The sequence below is a fragment of the Anthonomus grandis genome, chromosome 10 (genome assembly GCF_022605725.1).
Source record: "Anthonomus grandis grandis chromosome 10, icAntGran1.3, whole genome shotgun sequence".
Taxonomy (NCBI): Eukaryota; Metazoa; Arthropoda; class Insecta; order Coleoptera; family Curculionidae; genus Anthonomus; species Anthonomus grandis.
The window spans coordinates 10,747,221-10,768,557 of NC_065555.1; the positions used below are offsets into that span (position 1 = coordinate 10,747,221).

Here is a 21,337-nt window from a genome sequence, read left to right on the forward strand (position 1 = left end):
TTTTTGTGCTTTATTCCATCCTTCTTAAAATCAATAAATTTTATGATCAAACGTTAATAAAAATGTTTGCAAAAAATTGAATTCTGTATTAAAATAAAGACTGGCTATGCGATTTGGAAAGAAGCTTTGAATGGCCTCCCGAATAATCTTTTTGCTGACGATACTAATATAATTCTTTTAATTCAATTATATACTTTCTCTTTCATTTTAAACACAGTAACCAACATCGATCATCAACCAATTGCATCCAAGACTTCAAATTTAGCCTGAGATTTAGCTTACTTGACATATCATGTGTTGCTTTCACAAATTTTCTTAGTGTTGGTTTAGATACAAAAAAGAGGAAGAAGCACATTTGCCGGCTCTCTTAACAAATATTTTTACAATTGGTTTTTTTGTTAGGTCCTTAAAAGAAATAACGTATCAACCGTTACGTCCGCATAATTTTTTAATTAGTTTATTTTTAATGTATGTATGCTAATTTTAGCTAGTTTCTATATGTTAGATCTATTGCTGAACTGAGATAATAATATTTCCTCAAGCAGCATTTTAGGTGCCGTCAACTGTGTTATATTTAGGTTTTCATCGAGACGAGAAATCTCGTCTCGATGTTTTTCTCGAAGACAATTTCTCGATCTCGATTCGAGATTCTCGAAATTGTTAAAAACAATTACATACAATTTAAAAAAACAATCGATTATTATTAAAAAATATGTTGTATATAAAGTCTATACTAGATTTTTTTTCTGTAAAAAAATACTTAAAAAAAAATACAGAGCTATAGGTATAGTATGAACTAAATACTAAATGCCACGTGTAACAAAAAAAAAAACGCAAAATTTTACCCGAAAATAAGAACATATTGTTTAAAAAAGTACAAATCCAAACGAATCATTTATTTTTTAATAATATTTTATCCATGGATTTAAAATTGTTTAAAATTAAAATTTAGTTGGTTAAATACACAGACTGCGCACTGCGGTACTTGTTCTTCATTGATTAACATGACATGACTTTGATAATTATTATTTTATTAATGTAGGTATTTATTATATAATGTAGGTATTATTATTTTAATAATTTTAATATTACTTAAATCTATTAAACAATAAAACGCTTTTAATTGATTATGCTTGCTTGATAATTGATTATTTTTTATAAAGAGGTTATGTTTTCATTTATAATAATGTATTTTGCCCTGATCGTTTTGGTTAGTGCAGAAATAAACATTTATGTGCGTACCTTTCCAAATACTTTGATACTTCTTTTTTTTTTGGACACAAGATCTACTAAATTATAGAGAATAGCCTGTTTTTTTAATAGGTCTTAAAAAGAAGGGACAAATGATGATGTTGGTTGTTTTATTTTGTTTTAAAAACACCCCATAATGGCATCTACAGGGCAATAAAAAAAAGGCAAATTTTCATCATTTTTAGGAGGTGATATTTTCATTATTTTTTTTTTAATTAAAAAAATTAATACAACCAATATAAAGAGTAATCCTTGATGTATCCAAAATGGTTTATACATTTAAAAATGTTTACATATTAGCCGACTTTAAAGGTCCGAAAAATGCCCTGCTTTTCACGCGATTTTCGAATTGAGCGGGGCCTCTTATCTTAATTATCGTTGTGTCTTTTACAACAATAATTAATAGGTTTTATAGCTGACACCTGCAGAAGCGGCGGCGGCGCAGCGGCGCGCTTTTATATGGCAATTTAAAAGTTTTAAAAACATTATTGATCCATTTCAAGGCGAAAAATACTGCACATTACCTATGGTCGTCTTAGGAGTTAATATGCTTCTAGATAAATTGGAAACCTGGGCTTTTGGACTGAATAATTGTCCAAATAGGAATACAACCGACGAAAAAGTTATAGAAGCTCTTCAAGCAGCAAGGAATAAATTCGTCAAACACTATTCAAAAACCAATTGGATATATTGTGTTGCATTAATATTGGATCCACGACATAAGACTGAGACATTTAACTTTACGAACTGGGGAAAAAACTTAAAACAAGAAGCCATAACTAAATTCGAAAACTTGTATAAAGAAATGTATTACGTTATACTCTATTTCAGAAGTGTGTAGAGCAATAAAACCTCATTAGGTATGCAAAAGTGGTACCTGGTGATCCACCAATATTTTATGCCACTACCTTAGTTGGGTATTAGTTTCAATGTAAAATTCTTTCTTTTCGTTGATTGCAGGTAGTGCCACCCGGTTTTGGGTCAATTTATGAGTTTTGCCCATTGTTACCCACTGATAAACATTGAAAACGGTTCGCCAAAGGCGTGCAACTGGGACTTGTATTATACCTTATAATTAATGTACTTAAATGCTATTTTATTTTAGAAAGTTACTTTTGTTTAAATGGAATAATATATTTTTTTCACAAATTTATTGAACATAATATGTAGAGTAAAACAGTTGAAAATGTCACTTTTGGATCTGGCACTTTTTGAACAGTGTATAACAATTTTAAATTATAATAGATTGTAGTCTTCTTCGTCATCTGACGAACTGTCATCACCTCTTGACATTATAATTAAAGGATCGACTGTCTGATCGATGAGGTTGTCAAGATCCCACATTTTGTCCTCTTGCTTAATTACATGCTGGACTGCTTTTCGCCAATTCTCTGGTGTCGCTTCCGTAATGGCTTGATCAAACAGTAGCTTAACATCTTTCATTTTAAAAGTCGTGTTTTGTCTTGCTACAAATCCTTTTACCTGCGCCCATATCAGTTCTATAGGATTTAGTTCGCAATGATATGGCGGTAAGCGCAGTACAGTTATATTATATTTTTCGGCTATATCTTCCACGGCGTATTTCATGAAACGAATTTTGTGTAAGTTTGCTATTGCCAGCAGTTCTTTTTTTATCAAATTTGCTTCAAACGCAATACCTTTTGCAGTCAGCCAATCGATAATTTCTTGCTTTCTCCAACTTGAAGTTGGCGTCTTCTCTATTCGCCGTGAATGATAGCTTGCGTTATCCATAACCACCACTGAATTAGCCGGAAGAAATTTTATCATTTCACCAAAATAGTCCTCGAAAACGTCTGAGTTCATGTCTTCATGGTAATCTCCTGTGCGAGTCGACTCAAAGGTTAGCAGACCTTCTTTTAAAAATCCCTCTTCGCTTCCAATATGTGTGATTATAAGTCTTTTTCCTTTTCCCGAAGGTACTTTAATACCCGTAGACAGGCCTTCTATGAAAGCTTGGCGAGCACTGGTTATATTTTTGTCTTGCCACATTTTTTGGACTATATAACCTTCGTTAATCCACGTCTCATCAAGATAAAAAACTTTCTTTTGCTCCCTGCGGTACTGCTTAATACTTCTCAAGTATTGTCGTCTCCAACAAACAATTTCGTCGCTCTCCAGTAAAAGTGCTTTGCGGTTATGCTTTTCCCAGGCAAAATCCATATTTTTTAAAGTTTTCCATAAAAGTTTTCTACTTATCAACGGAATACTGTCATCTCGGCCAAGCTCCATTAAAATTTTGTCTAGGGTGGGTATTTCCTTTTTAAAATAAAAAGAGTGAACTTTTCTTCGAATTATACATTTAGCATTTTCATCAAGGACTTTTGTAGGTCGTCCTGACTTTTGCTTGGGAGATTCCACTTGACCTGCTACTTTTCTTTCCCGCAACAATTTGAAAATGGTGGACTTTCCAATTCCACTCATTCGAGAACATTTTTCAACAATTTCTTGCACAGTAAAACTAGGGTAATCGTGTTTTATGCAATCATGTACATTTAAAATAATAACTTTTTCACTCAGCGATAGTGGAGAATTTTTAGTACATCTTTTCGTTGGACTGAATACCTCAATTTTTTAAATATTGGGATAATAATATTGTGATTACACTACAGCGTAGCAGTGACTACTAACGTTTAAAATATGATTTAAAAGTATTTATAGTCTGTATATATTACCTGGCCCCATTTTTGCATGTTACAAAGCGTTAAAAGATAGGTACCTATACAAAAGGATTAAAAGTATTTATTTAGTATTTAATTTCTTTCAAAATAAAGGCATTTAATCCGTGAAAATTAAATTCATAAATATTATAAGTACTTGCGCCTATGAACTACCACGAAATGTAGCCAAACAGAACCGAATTCCCCAGTTTATTGCTCTATACACTTCTGAAATAGAGTATAGTTCTAATATTAATATTCCTTTAGCATCTCAACCTTTCACCGATGATATTGATGACAATACTGATGACCTTAATCTGCAAAGTTTGTTTGAAAAAAGCAATGGCGACAGAGAGAACTGGAGAAAAGAAATCGATGAATATTGTTTATCTAAGAGAGCTGAAGGCAATCAAGATATTTTAGAGTGTTGGAGAAAGAACGAAGCCATTTATCCAAATTTATCGAAAATGGCTCGTGATTTTTTAGGTATACAAGCCACTTCAGAAAGACTGTTCTCAAGGGCAACACTGACAATTAGAAAAGAACGAAGCCGATTGACTGGAGAATCGGGTCAATTTTTACTATGTTTAAATTCTTAGCAACGTCTTGCATGTTTAAATACTTGGCAAAATCTATGCAACAAAGATATATTTATGAGTGCATAAGCAATAATTTTGTTATCTATACTTTTCGTATTTCTATTAATCTTTATTTTATGTTTTGTTACATTTATTTTCCAACATAGTTTTTCATTTTCATTCTTCTAACCTTTTAAAGGCTGTCGAGTTATTGCAGCATCTACAGTCTTTCGAGATCGAGAAATCTCGAAAAAATTTCTCGATCTCGTCTCGAAAAAACAACCTCAGTCTCGTCTCGAAATCAAGACGAGACGAGAAATCTCGAATTTCAAGAATCTCGTGAAATCCTAGTTATATTTTTGGAAACAAAAAAAGAACAATAATATGCAGTTATTTCATCAACTTAAAAACTTATTAAGCATTCCCTAAACTTTATTAAACAGCACAAAAAAAATATGTCTGATCAAAGTTTTACTTGATTTAGGGCAACTTTGATTATGCCCTAGTTTTGCTCTTAATCAATGAATTTAAGTCTGTTTATTTATAAGATGTACATTTTTTATGTTTCTTTTTGCAATAATTATCATAAAAACACATTATCTCCAAATAGCTACTAGAACTAAATACCTCATGCTTTGAATTTAAAAATGTTTTTATTTTTTTATTACAAAAAATTTTTCTAAAAAGATATAAAATATACATAAAATTATTTTTTTTTCTCTGAAGCACACGAAAGAATAGTGTTGTTACTCTACACCTCTACAAAATTTTCAAACAGCTTAAAGACGTACTGGCCTATGCTTTTCTGAGGGTTCTTGGGATGCTATGATTTTAGACATGCATATGTAACTTTCATCCAAAGATGTCAGGAAAAACAAAGAAATGGTTCTTTTTGCCCTTTTTAAACTAACAATGAAAAGATTATCACCCAATATTTTTCGCCCCCAAGTTGTTTATACTCTCGTTTACGTGTGAGCTCCCATTTACCTTATAGCCCCAGTTGACAGTACCTTATTATACTCCCTATATTTCCGTATGCATATTTTCTACAATTGTTTACTTTACATTTTTAATAACACCTCCCAGTTTACCACACACTCAAATTTGCCATAACAGAAACATTGCGCCTGCATTTAATAGGCTTCCAAAGACCAGGCGTGGTTCTGATTGTTACTGTGTCAAATTCTTTAATGTTCCACTGCAAGTTAGGAATATTGAAACCAAATAATTTTGGTTGAAAATTGAACATTACTTAATTACTAACGCTTTTTTACTCTTCTGAAGAATACCTGGAAAAGGGTTTTAGAGGTTTAAAAGGATTTTTTATAACATCTTCAGACTTTCTGTAATCTAAGTTATTTGTAATTAACAGTATTGTAACACGTGATTTTGTGAACATTCAATTCATAAAATTTGTCTAATATAAATTTGATTTGTGGGTTTGTTTGAAGAATATTGGGTGTCAAAAGGACACCCAACAAACCATCTATGCCAATTTATTTGTTATTGTATCTTACCTTTATATTGAAAATTGTATTCTTTACAGGCTTAGCTTGTTTATTCCCTTTATAAGATTTGAGAAAAATCTTTGCCTTAATTAAGTATTCATTATCAGATATCACATTGAAGTTGAACATATTCTTCTAATCGTTAAAATGAACAATTTGAAAATATTTATAGTTAATATAAATACGGATAAATTACTAATCGACACACACTGCGGAAATATTCTTTCTTTCTTTTAGTATTAAGTAATAAAACCTTATGGGTGAGCAAAAAGTACAGGGTGCCCCACTAATAATGTTTGCCATTGTTTGGCACTCGTTTTATTGCAAGATTTCTTCCTTTCAAGTGCAGATAATATATCACACGGTTTCGGGTCATTGTATTATTAAATATGCACATATTTAATAATGCAGTAGATAAAATAACGATGAAAAAATAATGATGATAAAAATGCTTCTATTGCATGGATTTTAACGCTATAAAAATGATTTCTTTATCGTTATTACAACTCTAAAGCGAAACTTTGTTGAACTTTAGTTCTCACATTACTGTAAAAAATTTTAAGCATCCCGTGAAATAAACAGTCAATCAACACACTTTACCTATATAGTATTTTTATGTAATTTTTCGACCTGTAACTGAAGTATGGAATTAGTATTTGAAAAAGATTAAATAGTAATATACTTTATTCATAAACAAAAAAAATATCGTTTCACAGAACAACTTCCCCACAATCTTCAATAACTCCTTCCATTTCTTCTTCATCTTCACTTTGTTTATGGTCTTCAGCCATTTTCTCGTCTTGTTTTTGTTTAAGACCGGCTGCAGGAGAACGGATAAGAGCAAGATCTCTTTGGACTTCTTTGACATCGCGTTCTTGTTCGAGCTCTCTACCTTTGCGTAACCTGATAATAAATATATATTGACCATAAATCTATTGTTGCATTATAAACAAAAAACCTGTTCAATGAAAATTAAATTAAATTTATAGTAATCAACAAGATTTTTAAAAACTATAATTGTTACCTCTGCATAATGTATGCTCCTTGTCTTTTTTGTCTGATTGCTTCAACTTTCTTCATTGCCTCAACTGCTTTGGTAAATGTTTCTCTGCTATATTTAACAGGTACATTTCTCCTCTTTTCAAATTCGAAAGACGGGTCAATGGCCAATTCTTTACCAACTGTCTTTCTGTATGCTTTGGTCCATTTTACTTTACGAGGATTCTTTTTCTTTTTGAATGCAGCATGGCATTTTGATCGACAAAATTTAAAGATCTTAAAGAGAAGAAAATAATTAGACTTTCTTACTTTAATTCAAGGTAGCATGAAATATTTTCCATAGACAAAGAAAATATTTGAACATTATACACTTAAAATGGGTTATTCTTCTGCATTTTACAAATAGCTCTTTAAGATAATGAGGAATAATTTACATAAAATAAAAAAATAGATACATGTAAACTAAAATAAAAAAAACAGTGATGAATTTGCATAGAATTTAAATATGTGAATATAGACTGATGTAAATGTTTCTTATGTATCCTACAAGTGATATCACTTAAATATATCTTTTATTATCCATAAATTTTTTAAATATAATGCTAAAATATTAAATAAAAGTATCTAGAAAGAAAAAAATGCAAATGAAAACAAAAAAGTACAAACCATCAACATATGAAAATTGCATAACATTCTTTATTTTATACTTGCTATACATCTTATTAGTGGCATAAATAAAGAGTTACCTTTCCCTATGCTTTTCTTTTAGGTAAAAATATACACACAGTAACACCAAATTTTAGAAAGTTTTCATGAATGTGTAAATTGTGATTCTAAAAAAAACTACATTTTGACTATTGTTTATTCATAATTATTGGCTAGGTAGTATATATACTCACAACTCTCATGTATGGTCAAAGGAAAATCCAAATGCAACAGTCGAAATTAATTTTTAACCCAAGTTATAGTAATAATAATCGTTTATTAACAGTGATAAGATACACCAATTTCTATGCAAAAATATTTAACCATTGACAATTTAAATATGGAACAATCACAGACTTGAGTAGATATATTCATACTTGTCAAAGAAAGAGTGAAATAAATGGTTTTGGTTAGTGCTAAAACTGTCTTGTGTTTTTGATTGGATTTAACAAGCAATTGAAGCAAATCTATTTATTAACAGAAATAATATCTAACCTTAAATATAATATCCAAGCTTAATAATATTTAAAAACTGATTATTTTTATTAAGATACATATACAAATGTATTTAACTCTGTGTTTGTGCTGCAAAAGTGTGCCCTAAGACAATTGTGTCTTCTTATCATGAGCGTATCATGAGCCTTGCAAAATTCACTTAATTATCCAGAAAATCTTGACTTTTCCATCTTTATTTATACTGGAGACTGGTTGTTGAGAAATATTCTTTAGTTATCCAGTCGGAAAATGTTAAATAATACTCGGTCCTCATATAATATAAATTTACAAATCTCTACCTTTTCCCTAAACAAAAAATCAATTTTTTATGAATGAAAGTAAAAAAATATGTAACCTCCTAAGGCCTCTTTCTAAGACAGTTTCTTAAGTTATTTAGGAGAGAGGTAAGAAGGGTGTTAGTTGTAATAAGAGAGAAAAAAATATAAAGATGTTATTGTTTTATTGTGGTTTTTACAGTATTGCATGATGAATAATTACAACACAGATTTTGACCAATTTTAGTTACTGCTATTTTAAAGGTTTTTATTATGCTTTGTTATGTGATACTTAAATATTTTATACATTCTGATATTCTAATTTTATTGACCAATTTATTTTTTATGTGTTCCCTTTTGTTTTTTTTTCTTGTCTCTTTGTTTACTCTATATTTAGTCAGCTTTGTCAACAACATTTTTATGTTATGTGAAAATAAAGCTTGATTTTGAACATAGAGCTTGTCCTTTGAGTTTAAACTATTACCCTTGAAACATCATCATATCCAGTTAAATACATTGAGCTAACATAAACCGATTCCAAGAGGTCTAGGTATCGGTAATTACCGTTCCTAAATGGTATTAACCAAACACATATTTCACTCAAGCGATTATAGTTATAACCGCTTGAGATACGGGACGTCACCAATTAGCCCTTTATACCTCATCAATTTGGAACAGTAATTGAACCCACGTCCGGAGCTGTTTTCTAAACGTCAAATGTCAAAGATATTGAAATAAGTGCCAGGAAAAAATAAAAACAAATAACAAATTATTTCTTTTTTAAAGATGGCACAAAATTTATTATGGCTAATAAGTTTTCTTTTTTGATATTTATGTTTAAGAACTAATTACATAAGTAAAAAAGTAAAGTAAAATTTATTCATGCTTATGAAAAAAAAAATTCTCTTACAATCGTCACAAGTAGATAAATACATATTAAAAAATTATTTTGCTTACAAATTATTAAAGTTTTACATTGCAAATCAAAATCATTATCTAAAATATTAAAAAATTATTAAAAAAATAACACCCAAGATACAATTTTACAAATACTAAACAAAATAATCACAATCCACAAACAGTTAAAATTTTGGAGACCCCAATATTAATTTCAACTTCCTAAAACATATTTTTGTTTCATTTTCACCAATTTTCACAGTTGAGCTTGTAGATACTCATCAAAGCTATAGAAGGCTTTATCAGCAAGTAATTTTTTTACTGAGGCAGCAAAAAGTTTTTCATTTAGAGCTTTAATATTATTAGGAAGTTTATTAAAAAAGCTTGGGGCATAATAAGTAGTTGAGATACGAGATTTATTGAGTCTTAGAAAGTGCATTTCCAGGAAATCTACTTGTCGAGTGCTGTGAGTATGAATTTCTGATCTCTGGGTATATTTATGTAAATTTTTCTTTGTATATATTAGACATTCAAAGGTATACCGTGATGGAAGTGTAAGAATTTTAAGTTTTTTGAAAGAGTCTCTCACATCGTCCCTGAAACCCAGACCCTCGACAACCCTCAGAGCTCTTCTCTGCAGTTTAAAGATTCTCCTAGCTTGAGGTGCTGGGGTCATGCACCTCAAGCTAGGAGAATAGCCAAGAGACCATAATTGCAGGTGGACTGTATTAGCGCATGGTAAACCATTAACAAAACATCCTTATTTACTGTGCCTTTTAAGCATTTTAAAAGAAATATGTGTTTTGCCAATTTATTTGCGATGAACTCCACATGCTTATCAAATATCATAGTAGGATCTAAGTGAACACCCAAGAATCTCACATTCTGACCTCTCAACATTGGTACCCTCTGTATTTCTCAGAGAATAGGACTTCCTTCGTTTTGTTGACATTTAGGCTAAGGCTATTAGCACTGAACCACTTGTCCAAATCTGACTTCACCCCCACCAGCATCAGCTCCAGTTCTTGCAAACTAGTACTCCTGCAAAGAGCAGTAGTGTTGTCAGCAAACAACAGCAGCCTAGACTCAATTGAGTCTGGGGTATTATTTAAAAACAAACAAAATGATGAAAGAAAGAAAATGTGCTATATTACGTAAGACAACAAAATCTTGTGTACAAGCATCCTAAAAACTAAAAAATTCCAAATTCACTTTAAATTTCAAACAAACATAACTTCTAAAACACTTTACCATAAAATTCACACACATTACCAAAATTAATCATAACAAAACAGATTGAGAAAAAAAAGCATCTTTTTGATAAATTTCATTAAAAAATAAGTAAAGCTGTCAATAAAACAGAATTTAGAAGAAGTAAATTACATTATTTAACAGAAAACAAAACTAAAACACTAAAATGATGTCAGAGCACAGGTTAAAAGGTATCATTAAAAAAATCGTCAAGGCTATAATATGCCCTGGATAATAAAAGTGATTTTAATTCCTTTTTGATGATAGTGACAGCTGACAAAACACGAAGTTACTTCAACCAAACACGTCCAAGCGGACACGATTGGTAATGTTATAAAGGGACTGTTCAAGGTGAACCAAGGGCTTAACTGCAGTTAAAACTGATAAATCTCTTGGAATCGGTTATAATAAATTGGGGGGCAATATGGAGGACCCTTGCACAGTGCGAAATAATAAAATATATTCAAATATATAATACCTTATATAATAAATATTTTTGCATTATTTCTGATTTTTAAAATATGGCCATGGTTGGAAAGTTTTATTTTTAATAAACTAAAAAAGGGAAAAATTACAATTTTTGGTTAATATTACACAGGCCACTAAACGACTTTTATCATCTGCTTGGGCTCTTTAAATTCATGTTATAAGTTTAAATAATTAAACTATAAATGTAACAATAATAATAATATACCTAACCTAGCTTTTTAAGAACCCTGTTTTCTTTTATGGGAAAATTAACTTACTTTGCAGTCGTTTCGTACAAACTGAATACCGTGGCCAGGGAAAATTCTGGAGGAACAAAAGTAACAAGCTTCTATACGCATTTTTGTGAATTATTGTGAAACTTTTGCTTTATTTTGGAATCCAATGCACGAGATTCCAAACGTCAAAATGTAAAGAAAAATAAAACGCACCAGAAACGTCAGTAAGGCTACACGTCAAAAATTATATTGTTTAGACCCATGTCACACTGGACGATGTTGGACGCGTAACGAGTTGTGCAACTCTGGTCTCAAGATATTTACTTCGGCAACCAGTTGCGCAATACTGAAAATTTTGTTTAATTTTGTTAATAATACAGCCTTGCACACGCGGCGATTAGCTGCGATCAACCACATTTATTGTAAAATATAAACTTTTTACAGGAAGAATTATACTGTGACGTTTTGTTAATTTTAATATATAAAAAATCTAATTTTTTACGCCGTTTATCGTCTGCAGTAATTGTGCCAGATACCGCGACATGGAATCGTTGCGGCAATCAATCGAATTTGTCGCCGCGAATCGCTGATTTCAAAGCAGCCTTAATGTCTGTGTTTGGGTTTTTATAGGTTATGGTTATTAATTTTTTTTTTTTTTTAATTTTCTGATGAAACAGCAATTTTTGTTTAGAAAATATATTAATAAATAATCGTTATAAGTTTTCTATACGATATTGTCTTTAAAATAATAAAAGTAACTACTTTTTTAATAAAAACACTATGTTGTTTGGGGAAATTGTAGAACCATCTACAAGGGCTTTTATACTGGAAGAGGATCTGGATGCATTACCTGAATATAAGGGGTATGTTTAATTCCTAAAGTAAAATTAAATATTCGGGGAATTGTTTAAGAACCCGAAAAACTACTGGTGTCTTGACTACCCTGTAGTATCCATCAACATTATTTTAATAAACCTCACCTGCCCTATATGTAGACAATATTGTCTTTGATACTTTTTGTACATAAAGATTCTGTAGGACTAGGAAATCCATTTGGGTAAATTACAGAACACTCTAATCTAACTCATGTCTAATAAGTGATAAGACTGGGCTTTAAATTATGTTCGAATACATCATATTTGTTTTCCTCGAATATACTTTGTTTATTATTTATTTTATTGATCAACCCACACTGCCAACTACAAAATACATAAATTTAACCATCAAATACCTTAAAAATAAATCACAGTTCAAATTTAATAATGTAGGCCCTAAATTTTAAATTATTGGCAAAATAAACCAAACTTAACAAAACAATGACAATATCAATGGAAACTGTCATGTACCTCTCTCAGGAAAGCATAAAATGAACCAAAAAAGAAAATTTCAGAATGTTGATTACTCAATCTGGTGGTTGTAGAGATAAATTTTAAGACATAATTAGTACAGTGAATTTACTAGTGAACACTAATATTTCCTCTTGGAGGTCTTAATGAAACCTGCAAATCAATTTTTCCAAGTAATTAGGAGCTGACATCCTATTATGCAGAATGTTATAAAGAATCGAAGATTATTATAAAGTTTGATCTAATGAATTGAAGCATCTGAAAAGCCCTAGCTACAGAATTATCCAAAAGAGTATCCAAATGAATATTAAACTGGGGGTTTTTACCAGTGCAACAGAGGCTCTGTTAAGACTGTATTGGTTAATCTTGTAATTGAGTTGTATACAACATCTAGTGTGAAAAAAACTTATTTAAATTTAGTATGACATTTCAGATAGGAAGTATCTCCAACCTTTATTAAGTGTAAACTAACAACAATAAATATTCTGCAGGCTTATATGCTAGAGGTATGAGTAGATGTGTCTGATGTCTGGTCGTGCATCTTGTAGTGTCCTGATAGTAGGGATCTCCAGTTGTTGAGAATATCAACACTGGCCTAGGTGAAGATTGTTGTTTTCTATTTCCCTGATGAGGTCAACATTGTTGATACATATTGTGGCTATCCTCCTATACAGGGTTTTAATAACTCCCATCTTTGTTCAACAAGGATGATTAGAGTTGTGTAGGTATTAAAAATACTTGATTTCCCTTTAAAAAGAAAAACAATTCTAACTAAGAAACTAATGGCAAGAAGAATCACATAGTTTTCTTAGAAAAAAAGATGGTATTGTGATTTTTTTAAACCCTTGACACCCGACATTAAGTATGCCAGGAGTGATTGACCTCTGTGTGTCAGTTTGCAATAGACTAATGTCCTTAGGAGGTTATTCTAAATGAACAGCTAAGAAAGGCAGTTTCAGTTTTCTAGTTTCCTAGATAATGGTTGGAGATAGTTTTCAACCGAAACATCATAGTAAATTTAGAATGAAGGCATTGGAAGTTTAAAAATTAGAATTTATACTTTATAAAAACAATCAATAGAATCCATTACTATTTTCTACCAAAATGTTAGAGGCCTAAAAACAAAACTGAAAGACCTTTTCATGCCTGGTCAAGTTGAGTGGTATATTCTCATAATACGAACTGACACCTGGCTGGACCTCCCTATAAGTGATGCTTAGCTTCTAGGCTGTCATTATGCTATATATAGAATAGACAGGAATTCTACTACAAGTACTAAAAACCATGGAGGGGGAGTACTAATTTCTGTAAATAGCTCTTTTAAATCAACCCCTTTGGGACATAGTTCATCATCATAAATTCCACCAGTGATTTTCCAAGGAACTTAAGAATTTAATTTATCAAACCAACAGTGAGGCAGACTATACCCACTTTAGGAACCTGAGAAAACAATGTCATCAGTTATCAAAACATTGCTTAGAACATTTTACACATAAAGCTAAAAATCAGTAATCATTAATCATGTAATCAGTATTCCTAAAAACTTTTGGAATTTTGTACCCTCTAAATCTAATACTGGTACATGTTATGGATTTTGAAGATGATACAGCTGAACAGGGTTTTGATATAGCCAACTTGTTTGCAAAATTCGTTTCTTTAGTATATACTCCAAATAGGCATCCTAATCTCTATCCAATCCAGATTCTTATGTGAATGATTAATTAAGTATGCATGACAGCCTTAATGTAATAAACATAAGTGTCCAGAAAAGGCATTAAACTCTGTACATGGGAATAAGGTAAAAGGCCCTGATGGAGTCCCTAACAGAGTTACAGTTCTGCTCCCATACCCTTTATATATAATATTTAACAAGTCCTTACAATCTGGCTATGTTCCTGATATCTGGAAACTCTCATAGATCACACCCCATTCATAAAAATAGAGAGAGATACAATATCAGAAACTATAGGCTTATAAGTACTCAATCAGCAACTCCAACAGAATTTTGAGCAGTTTGTCATATTGGTTTTGCCAGCCTATTTTTAAGAAAAAATATTGCCTAAGTAACATAGTTTTACGCTTGGACATTCTCTTAATAGAACTTGTATCTTTTTACTAACTCTATCTTTGAAAAGGGTCATGAAAATCATGCAATATACACCATTTTGCCTTGCCAGATTGCCTTGTTGCTGGAAATCTTTCTTATTATGGTCTGCCTGATGTCCTACTGAGCTGGACAGCCTCCTATCTGACAGATGGCAACAAGTTAACACTGGCAATCATTTGTATAAGTCTTTCAATGTAACATCCAGGGTTTTCAATGTTTCAGTATATTGTAAAATTATCTAGATTAACAAATTAGGTGTGCTAATATCTTTTTCACCCTATAAATCAAAAAACTGTATTTTGATGACCAACTTTTGGTATTTAAACAAAAATGTTTTTTTTGTTACTTAATGGGAATTTTATTGTAGAAATTTATAGCAGAGGTTTGTCCCTCACTTAAAGTAGTACCATAATATGAGCAAGTGTAAGTTCCTTGAAGTAATTATTAATCTGAAATATAAATGGAAATTATTATCTGAATAAGTTAACAGATATATATAATATACAGATAATCATTATCAAATTCTAAGGATGTATTATGGACTCCTAAGCAAAATTTTTCAAATACTAAAAAAGGAGTGGAAAATGTCATGGTAACAATTGTGCATATGTTCTGTTTTACCTTTCTTTTAAGCAAAATAAGTATCTTCTTATCTTCTATAGAAATATACTCTTACTTACATGAGAGGTAAAAAAATATAATTTTTTAAAAATGTATATTATCAATACAAAATTATTATTTTGCATTCTTGTAATAAATTCGTATTATAATACACCAAGTATTATTTAACTTAAAAAAAATTGTTACATCACAAACCAAATATGTTTTTGACGAATTTTCTCTTAATAATCGCCAATAATCTTCTGTATGTAGTGACTAAAATCTGATTATTACTAATATTGTAATAAATAGAACCAAGTTTTACCCTCATTTTTTACCTTGAACTTAAATGATAAACATATATTTATGTCTAGTAAAAACACTTTGGGATAATTATTGTGATAAAGTTTTATTGTAAAAGTACTTATTATATTATTTGAATTACGATTATTGACCTATTTTCAGGCCAGTTTTTCAGTGGGATGGTGACTCAAAGGCTCCTGAAACCATAAGTAAGCTAATTTTTGCTGATTCACCCAAAGTCCTTCAGATTTGCCAAAATATCACGAAATCTGGTAAAACAATAGCAGAAATAAAAGATGAAGGAATTTTAATATGCAAATCTGGAGATAACTACTTAGTTTTATATAAGGGTGTTTCCAAAAATGCAGTTATTGGTGAAGTAAACATTGGAATAATGAGGTTACTTTTAAAAATTAATAAAATGTATGTTTCTTTTTAGATCGTTGATGTTTTAACACCTTGGATAAAAGCAGCTAAGGAAGTGCACTGTATAACCACTGCCCTCACATCAAGCTTTCAACCATCGGAATGTATAGACACCTCAACAGTTACATTTACAAAGTGTTTGACTAACTTAGAAAGTGTCCCATTTAATTTTTGCGACCGTTTACAAGCTCCAAACCTAGTAAATGGTTTTGGTGCCAACGTCTTATCTTACTGCGTACACAACGCTCTCAAAGCAAGTTTGTGGATAATATATTCAGATAACTTACCATTGGACTCTCTTAATGGAGCAGAACTTGTTCGATTGTTTAAAAGCTTAGGGTTTTTTGTTAATGCTGATTTTAAAGTTGATAGTTCATCTAGTAATTTGTACATGTAAACAAATATACGTATTTACGTTATTTTGTTTTTTATTTATTTAAAATTTTCAATTGAAAAAGTTTCCCTTAAGTAATTGATAAAATACTTTAAGAGATGCTTTAAGACATAATGGGAGGAAATCTAACTAGGTGTGAGCCACAATAGACCAGAGAATCACAGTCGAGGGCCATGAATCGATCATTCACCTTGTGTGCTCTAATTTCTAAAGTTCCATTGATTTGCATATAGGAATCTTTACGTCGAAAATAGAATTGCTTTTACAATATATTTTGCACATCAGGCTGGTGCTGTTTTCGAAATAGTACTCATTCAGCCATAGCACTAGATCATTTAGGAATGTAAAAAAGGGAGGACATAAGCGGATTTCTGCCGGGTTTTCCAAACTTTTCACTTCCAAAAAACCTACTAATAGAAAATTATATGAATTAATCAGTAAGTTTTTAAAAAAGAACGTTGCGAAAACAATATACAAATTTATAAAAAGAGCTTTTATAGTTATAAAATTTATTTAGATCCTCAATGACATTCATTTATTTTGCATTAATAGTAGGAACATACCTTACGGCCAGTCAGCAAGGTTATTTCGTATTCTCTGCCAATGTCAATTAAAAATTCAAGGCTCAAGTAGCTTTAAGAAAATTTCAAGATTTAATGATACCTATAAGCCATGCAGCGAAGAAACCTGTCAAATATCCCTAAAGCCCTAACAAGAATCGATTATGAAATCCCCGAACGGTATCGAAACGCATTTTATTTAGCAAACGCTGCTTTTTTCGACAGCAGTAATTGGTTCCTTCATAGAGCCTACGAAGTTTATTTTCCCGCTATTAAAAATTTGTTTAGGTAAGTAATAAGAAAATACCGTTATTTTCAAAGAGATTTAAAGGCAAAAACTTGAAAATTGTATCTAAATGTGTAAATGTTAATATTTTGGTGAGATCTTCCCTAGAAATTTGAATCTATTTCTAGACAAAACATTGACGAAAAGGGCATAAGTGATGCAAAACTGCACAGCAAAGTGGAAAATATTGTCGAAAGTCTGGACCAATGTAATTCCATTATCGACGTAAGGTTTCCAATAAGGCGAGAAAATGGAATGTTAAAAATAATCAGAGGATTTAGAGCTCATTATGGCGAATCTGTCCAACATGCGCCATGTATAGGAGGTAGACCCGAACCATCTATTTTTTGAAACCAATTGTTTTTTATCTAAACTAATAAAAGGCCTTAGGATACACGAAAACATTACCAGGGACCATATGAAAGCATTATCTTTACTTTTTGCAATGAAAAACTCCTGTTTGGGGATTGGTTTATCAGGAGCAATGGGTGGCATCAAAATAAATCCTAAAAATTATTCAGAGAATGAACTGAAAAACATTATTAGCCTTTATATAAATGAAATGCTTAAGAAAGGGTATTGTAAGTATTGCGTATATTCGAGAGTACATAGGTAAGATAACAATATAACGAATTAATTTTTTTAGGTAATCATGGAGATATTATACAACCAGACATTAATACTGGAGAAAAGGAAATGAAATGGATAAGTGACGCTTTCACTAAATATTCAGGTTTGTAGTTTTTTTACTTACATTATTACATATATGAATCATAACCCCAAAAAAGTATAAAATTATGGAGATAAATATCCTCTAATTTTAGGACAACATCATCTTAATTCCGCTTCCACAGGAAAACCTCTAGAATCGGGAGGAATCGATAATTATTATGACGCCGCTGCTATAGGAGCACTTAAAGCCCTGGAAACTTTTATTAATAATTCAGATATTACTACAAAGATCAATTGTACAAACACTGGTTTAGATGATAAACGTTTCATATTACAGGTTTAATATCACTATTTTAAATATACATAGACAGTGACAACGAATTTACCAACAAAGCGGTATCTTTTTAAAACTTCATATTTTTACAAACAAAATTCAGTTTTTAATATTATATAGCTTTACTGTTGAAGTTCTTAATTTAACAAAGTTATATGCAGGATAAGATAATAATGTGGGCCAAAAATTTGTGGCAATTCAATAAATGAAAAACCGTGTATACTTCAGCAATAGGGGTAGAGCAAATGGACCAAAAATTAAAATTTTCAAGAAAAACTTATTCTTCATAAAAATTTTTGTTTGAACCTTTATAACGTTCTCTGTTGCAGGTTATCAGTTTCACTATTGCCAAATAACTTTTTATAGTTCTTGATTTAATTTTTAATTTTCGTTTATGCAGTTAGGTTGGACACTTTTGTTCTACTTTTAAAATTATTTCATAAATCACTTTAACCCTTAAGATGCCGGAATAAATTGCGAAATTTAACTGCTTTCTGACATTTACCCATATAATAACACACAAAATAACAAACTACTTATTTTAGGGTATAGGAAAAGTAGGCAAATGCTTAGGTCTCTTACTTGAAAAGAGCGGCGCTATTTGCGTTGGTGTCAAAGATGTGGATGCATACCTCTATGATTCCAAAGGAATAGATTTTAAAGTAAGAATCATCTTAGCTTCTTTCAAATAAATAAATTATTATGTTTTATTTAATATTATTTTAGGATCTTCTTAAACATAAAGAGCAGCACGGTTCTATCAAAAATTTTGGACTCTCAAAATATGAATTTCCAGATTCAATTTTTACAGAAGATTGCGACATCCTCGTTCTGGCCGCTTGTCAAAAAAGTTTAGCCTGTTATGTTGCTAGGGATGTTAAAGCTAAAATAGTTTTGGAAGCTTCAGGTATACTATTTTGTTGGTTATATGTATTTTAAACAAATTTATAGCCGTAAATTAATAACAGATAATATATGTATGTATTCTTTCTACTGTTTTAACAAAGTATAAAGTATATTTGATAAAATGAAATAAATGCCTCGATCCTAAAGATTATGTATTTGTTCTCTTTACTATTTGCCTGAAATATCTGGGGATCTTAATTTGCTGTTTGTCTATTGATTATGGAAAAGCCAATCATCAATAAACTTACGATAAAATATAAGATGAAATATATAAAATTCCTTATGGTATCAGGACGTTTCATACAGTATCAATAAATTTTCTATATAAGTGACATTTTTAACTGGAATAAATTCAGTCTTAGATATATTTTAAATTTTTTTTCGTTGGAATTAGGCAGAGCACCATCCTGCTAAAGCTAGACTCAATCATAAAGATCTGCTTCTAAATTATTAATTTTCCAGTAGCTTTTGTGGCAATAGCATTTTATTAGGACGCATTTTACATAAATTCGCTAACTTTAGTATGGAGGTACTAACTGACGCACATCGCTTTTATTCTCTCTTGTAAGTTGCCCAAGTGAAGTAATTAAATTTCAATGATGCCTTTACCTTTTTCCCAAATTAACTTTACTCTACACTCAAGAGCGAAGGATACATTTCATAAAGATTTACTTTTCTACAGAAAAAATATATTTTTGAAATGTAATTACTCTTTTATTTAAATACGATTGATTTATTTTGTTAATAATTATGACCATGTATATATCCAATTAATCAACATTTAATTTTCTGTAGATGGCCCAGTAACTCCTACCGCTCACAGAATCCTAATATCAAAATCAAAATTAGTGGTACCAGATATTTATGCATCAGGTGGCTCCATGGTAGCTTCATACTTTGAATATCTAAGAAATTTACAACAAATTGGCCTTTCAGCAGATAATATTTTAAGGTAAGATCAAAATTTACTGATAACACAAACCTGACAAAAACGCAATTTCTATTCAAATTTGAGAAAGTCGTCTTAAATAAACCGCATGGATGACGAATATTCTAGTCCGGGAAAAGTGGCTGCAGGCAAACTGCATGGATGTTGAGCAACGCTTTTATTTAAATTGAATAAGTATATAGCGGGTTGGGAAGGGCGAGAAGATTTCTCTCCACAAATGAAAGTACCAATCTTTTTGTTAAGATTTATGCATTTCGATGAGTTTCATCAGGCTCTTACGCTATATAGCTACATGATGTTTGCATAACTCTTAGCAAAAAAAATGGTATTTTCATTTGTGGAGAAAAATCTTCCCGCCTTTCCCAACCCGCTATATTATAGCCACTCCACTTCAAGAGTGGACTTCTACTTACAAAAAAAATAAGTATAGCCTACATTAATGCAATTCGTGTGATGATACAAAACAACCTAATTCACACTTAAACGGAATCAATAAAAACTAAATAATTAATAAAAATGGTAATAGCGGGCATTGCGAACATAGACTAATACAAAATTAATAAAACATAAATTGAAACTTGTACTCAAAATTAAAATATATTTTTCTATTAGATATAGCAACGAACTTTACAAGACCATGTTTGCTAATATGAACCAAAATCAACAACAAAGACAAATGATGGGAGGAATATCTGGCGGCACACAGACTTCCAATATGTCACTTATTAGCAGTAATTTTATTGAAAACTCTTTGGATTGTGTCTATAGCGAAGTTGGACAGGTATAATTGCTTAATAAAAATTATTATCATTATTCTATATTTGATTATTCTTTTTAGGAAATACTAAAACACCTCGATTTGTACAAACTGGGAGTTGATGCTAAAACAGCTGCTTACACAGTGGCAATTCAAAATGTTTTCAAGTCAATTCTCAAGCAAAAAAGACTAATTTGACTGCATAAAATGAAGAACTTTTTTCATGAAATGTAATTCTAAATTACATAAATCATTTTTTTGTACTTTCTTAATAAAATTATGACTGGCACTGTTGAACGTAGAATTTTTGTAACAGTTGAAATTAAAGTTTTGGCAAAATGTTCTATAATTACTGA

At 30.7% G+C, this 21,337-nt stretch overlaps 3 protein-coding genes across 3 annotated transcripts; 2 read left to right on the forward strand and 1 right to left on the reverse strand.

Moving 5' to 3' along the window:
* Nucleotides 1-6,681: 6,681 nt before the first annotated feature.
* Nucleotides 6,682-11,551, reverse strand: LOC126741738 (probable ribosome biogenesis protein RLP24). Its single transcript, XM_050448283.1, has 3 exons — nt 11,384-11,551; nt 7,040-7,290; nt 6,682-6,918 (listed from the first exon to the last, which is right to left on the reverse strand). Exons 1-3 carry the CDS (start codon nt 11,462-11,464, stop codon nt 6,726-6,728), a joined length of 525 nt encoding a protein of 174 aa, XP_050304240.1. The 5' UTR covers nt 11,465-11,551; the 3' UTR covers nt 6,682-6,725.
* A 423-nt stretch (nt 11,552-11,974) lies between these two features.
* On the forward strand, nt 11,975-16,542 carry LOC126741138 (uncharacterized). Its single transcript, XM_050447474.1, has 3 exons — nt 11,975-12,204; nt 15,860-16,076; nt 16,137-16,542. Exons 1-3 carry the CDS (start codon nt 12,122-12,124, stop codon nt 16,518-16,520), a joined length of 684 nt encoding a protein of 227 aa, XP_050303431.1. The 5' UTR covers nt 11,975-12,121; the 3' UTR covers nt 16,521-16,542.
* A 570-nt stretch (nt 16,543-17,112) lies between these two features.
* Nucleotides 17,113-21,278, forward strand: LOC126741204 (glutamate dehydrogenase, mitochondrial-like). Its single transcript, XM_050447557.1, has 10 exons — nt 17,113-17,365; nt 17,492-17,688; nt 17,747-17,944; nt 18,010-18,096; nt 18,188-18,372; nt 18,915-19,031; nt 19,096-19,276; nt 20,071-20,227; nt 20,837-21,005; nt 21,063-21,278. Exons 1-10 carry the CDS (start codon nt 17,190-17,192, stop codon nt 21,177-21,179), a joined length of 1,584 nt encoding a protein of 527 aa, XP_050303514.1. The 5' UTR covers nt 17,113-17,189; the 3' UTR covers nt 21,180-21,278.
* Nucleotides 21,279-21,337: the final 59 nt, after the last annotated feature.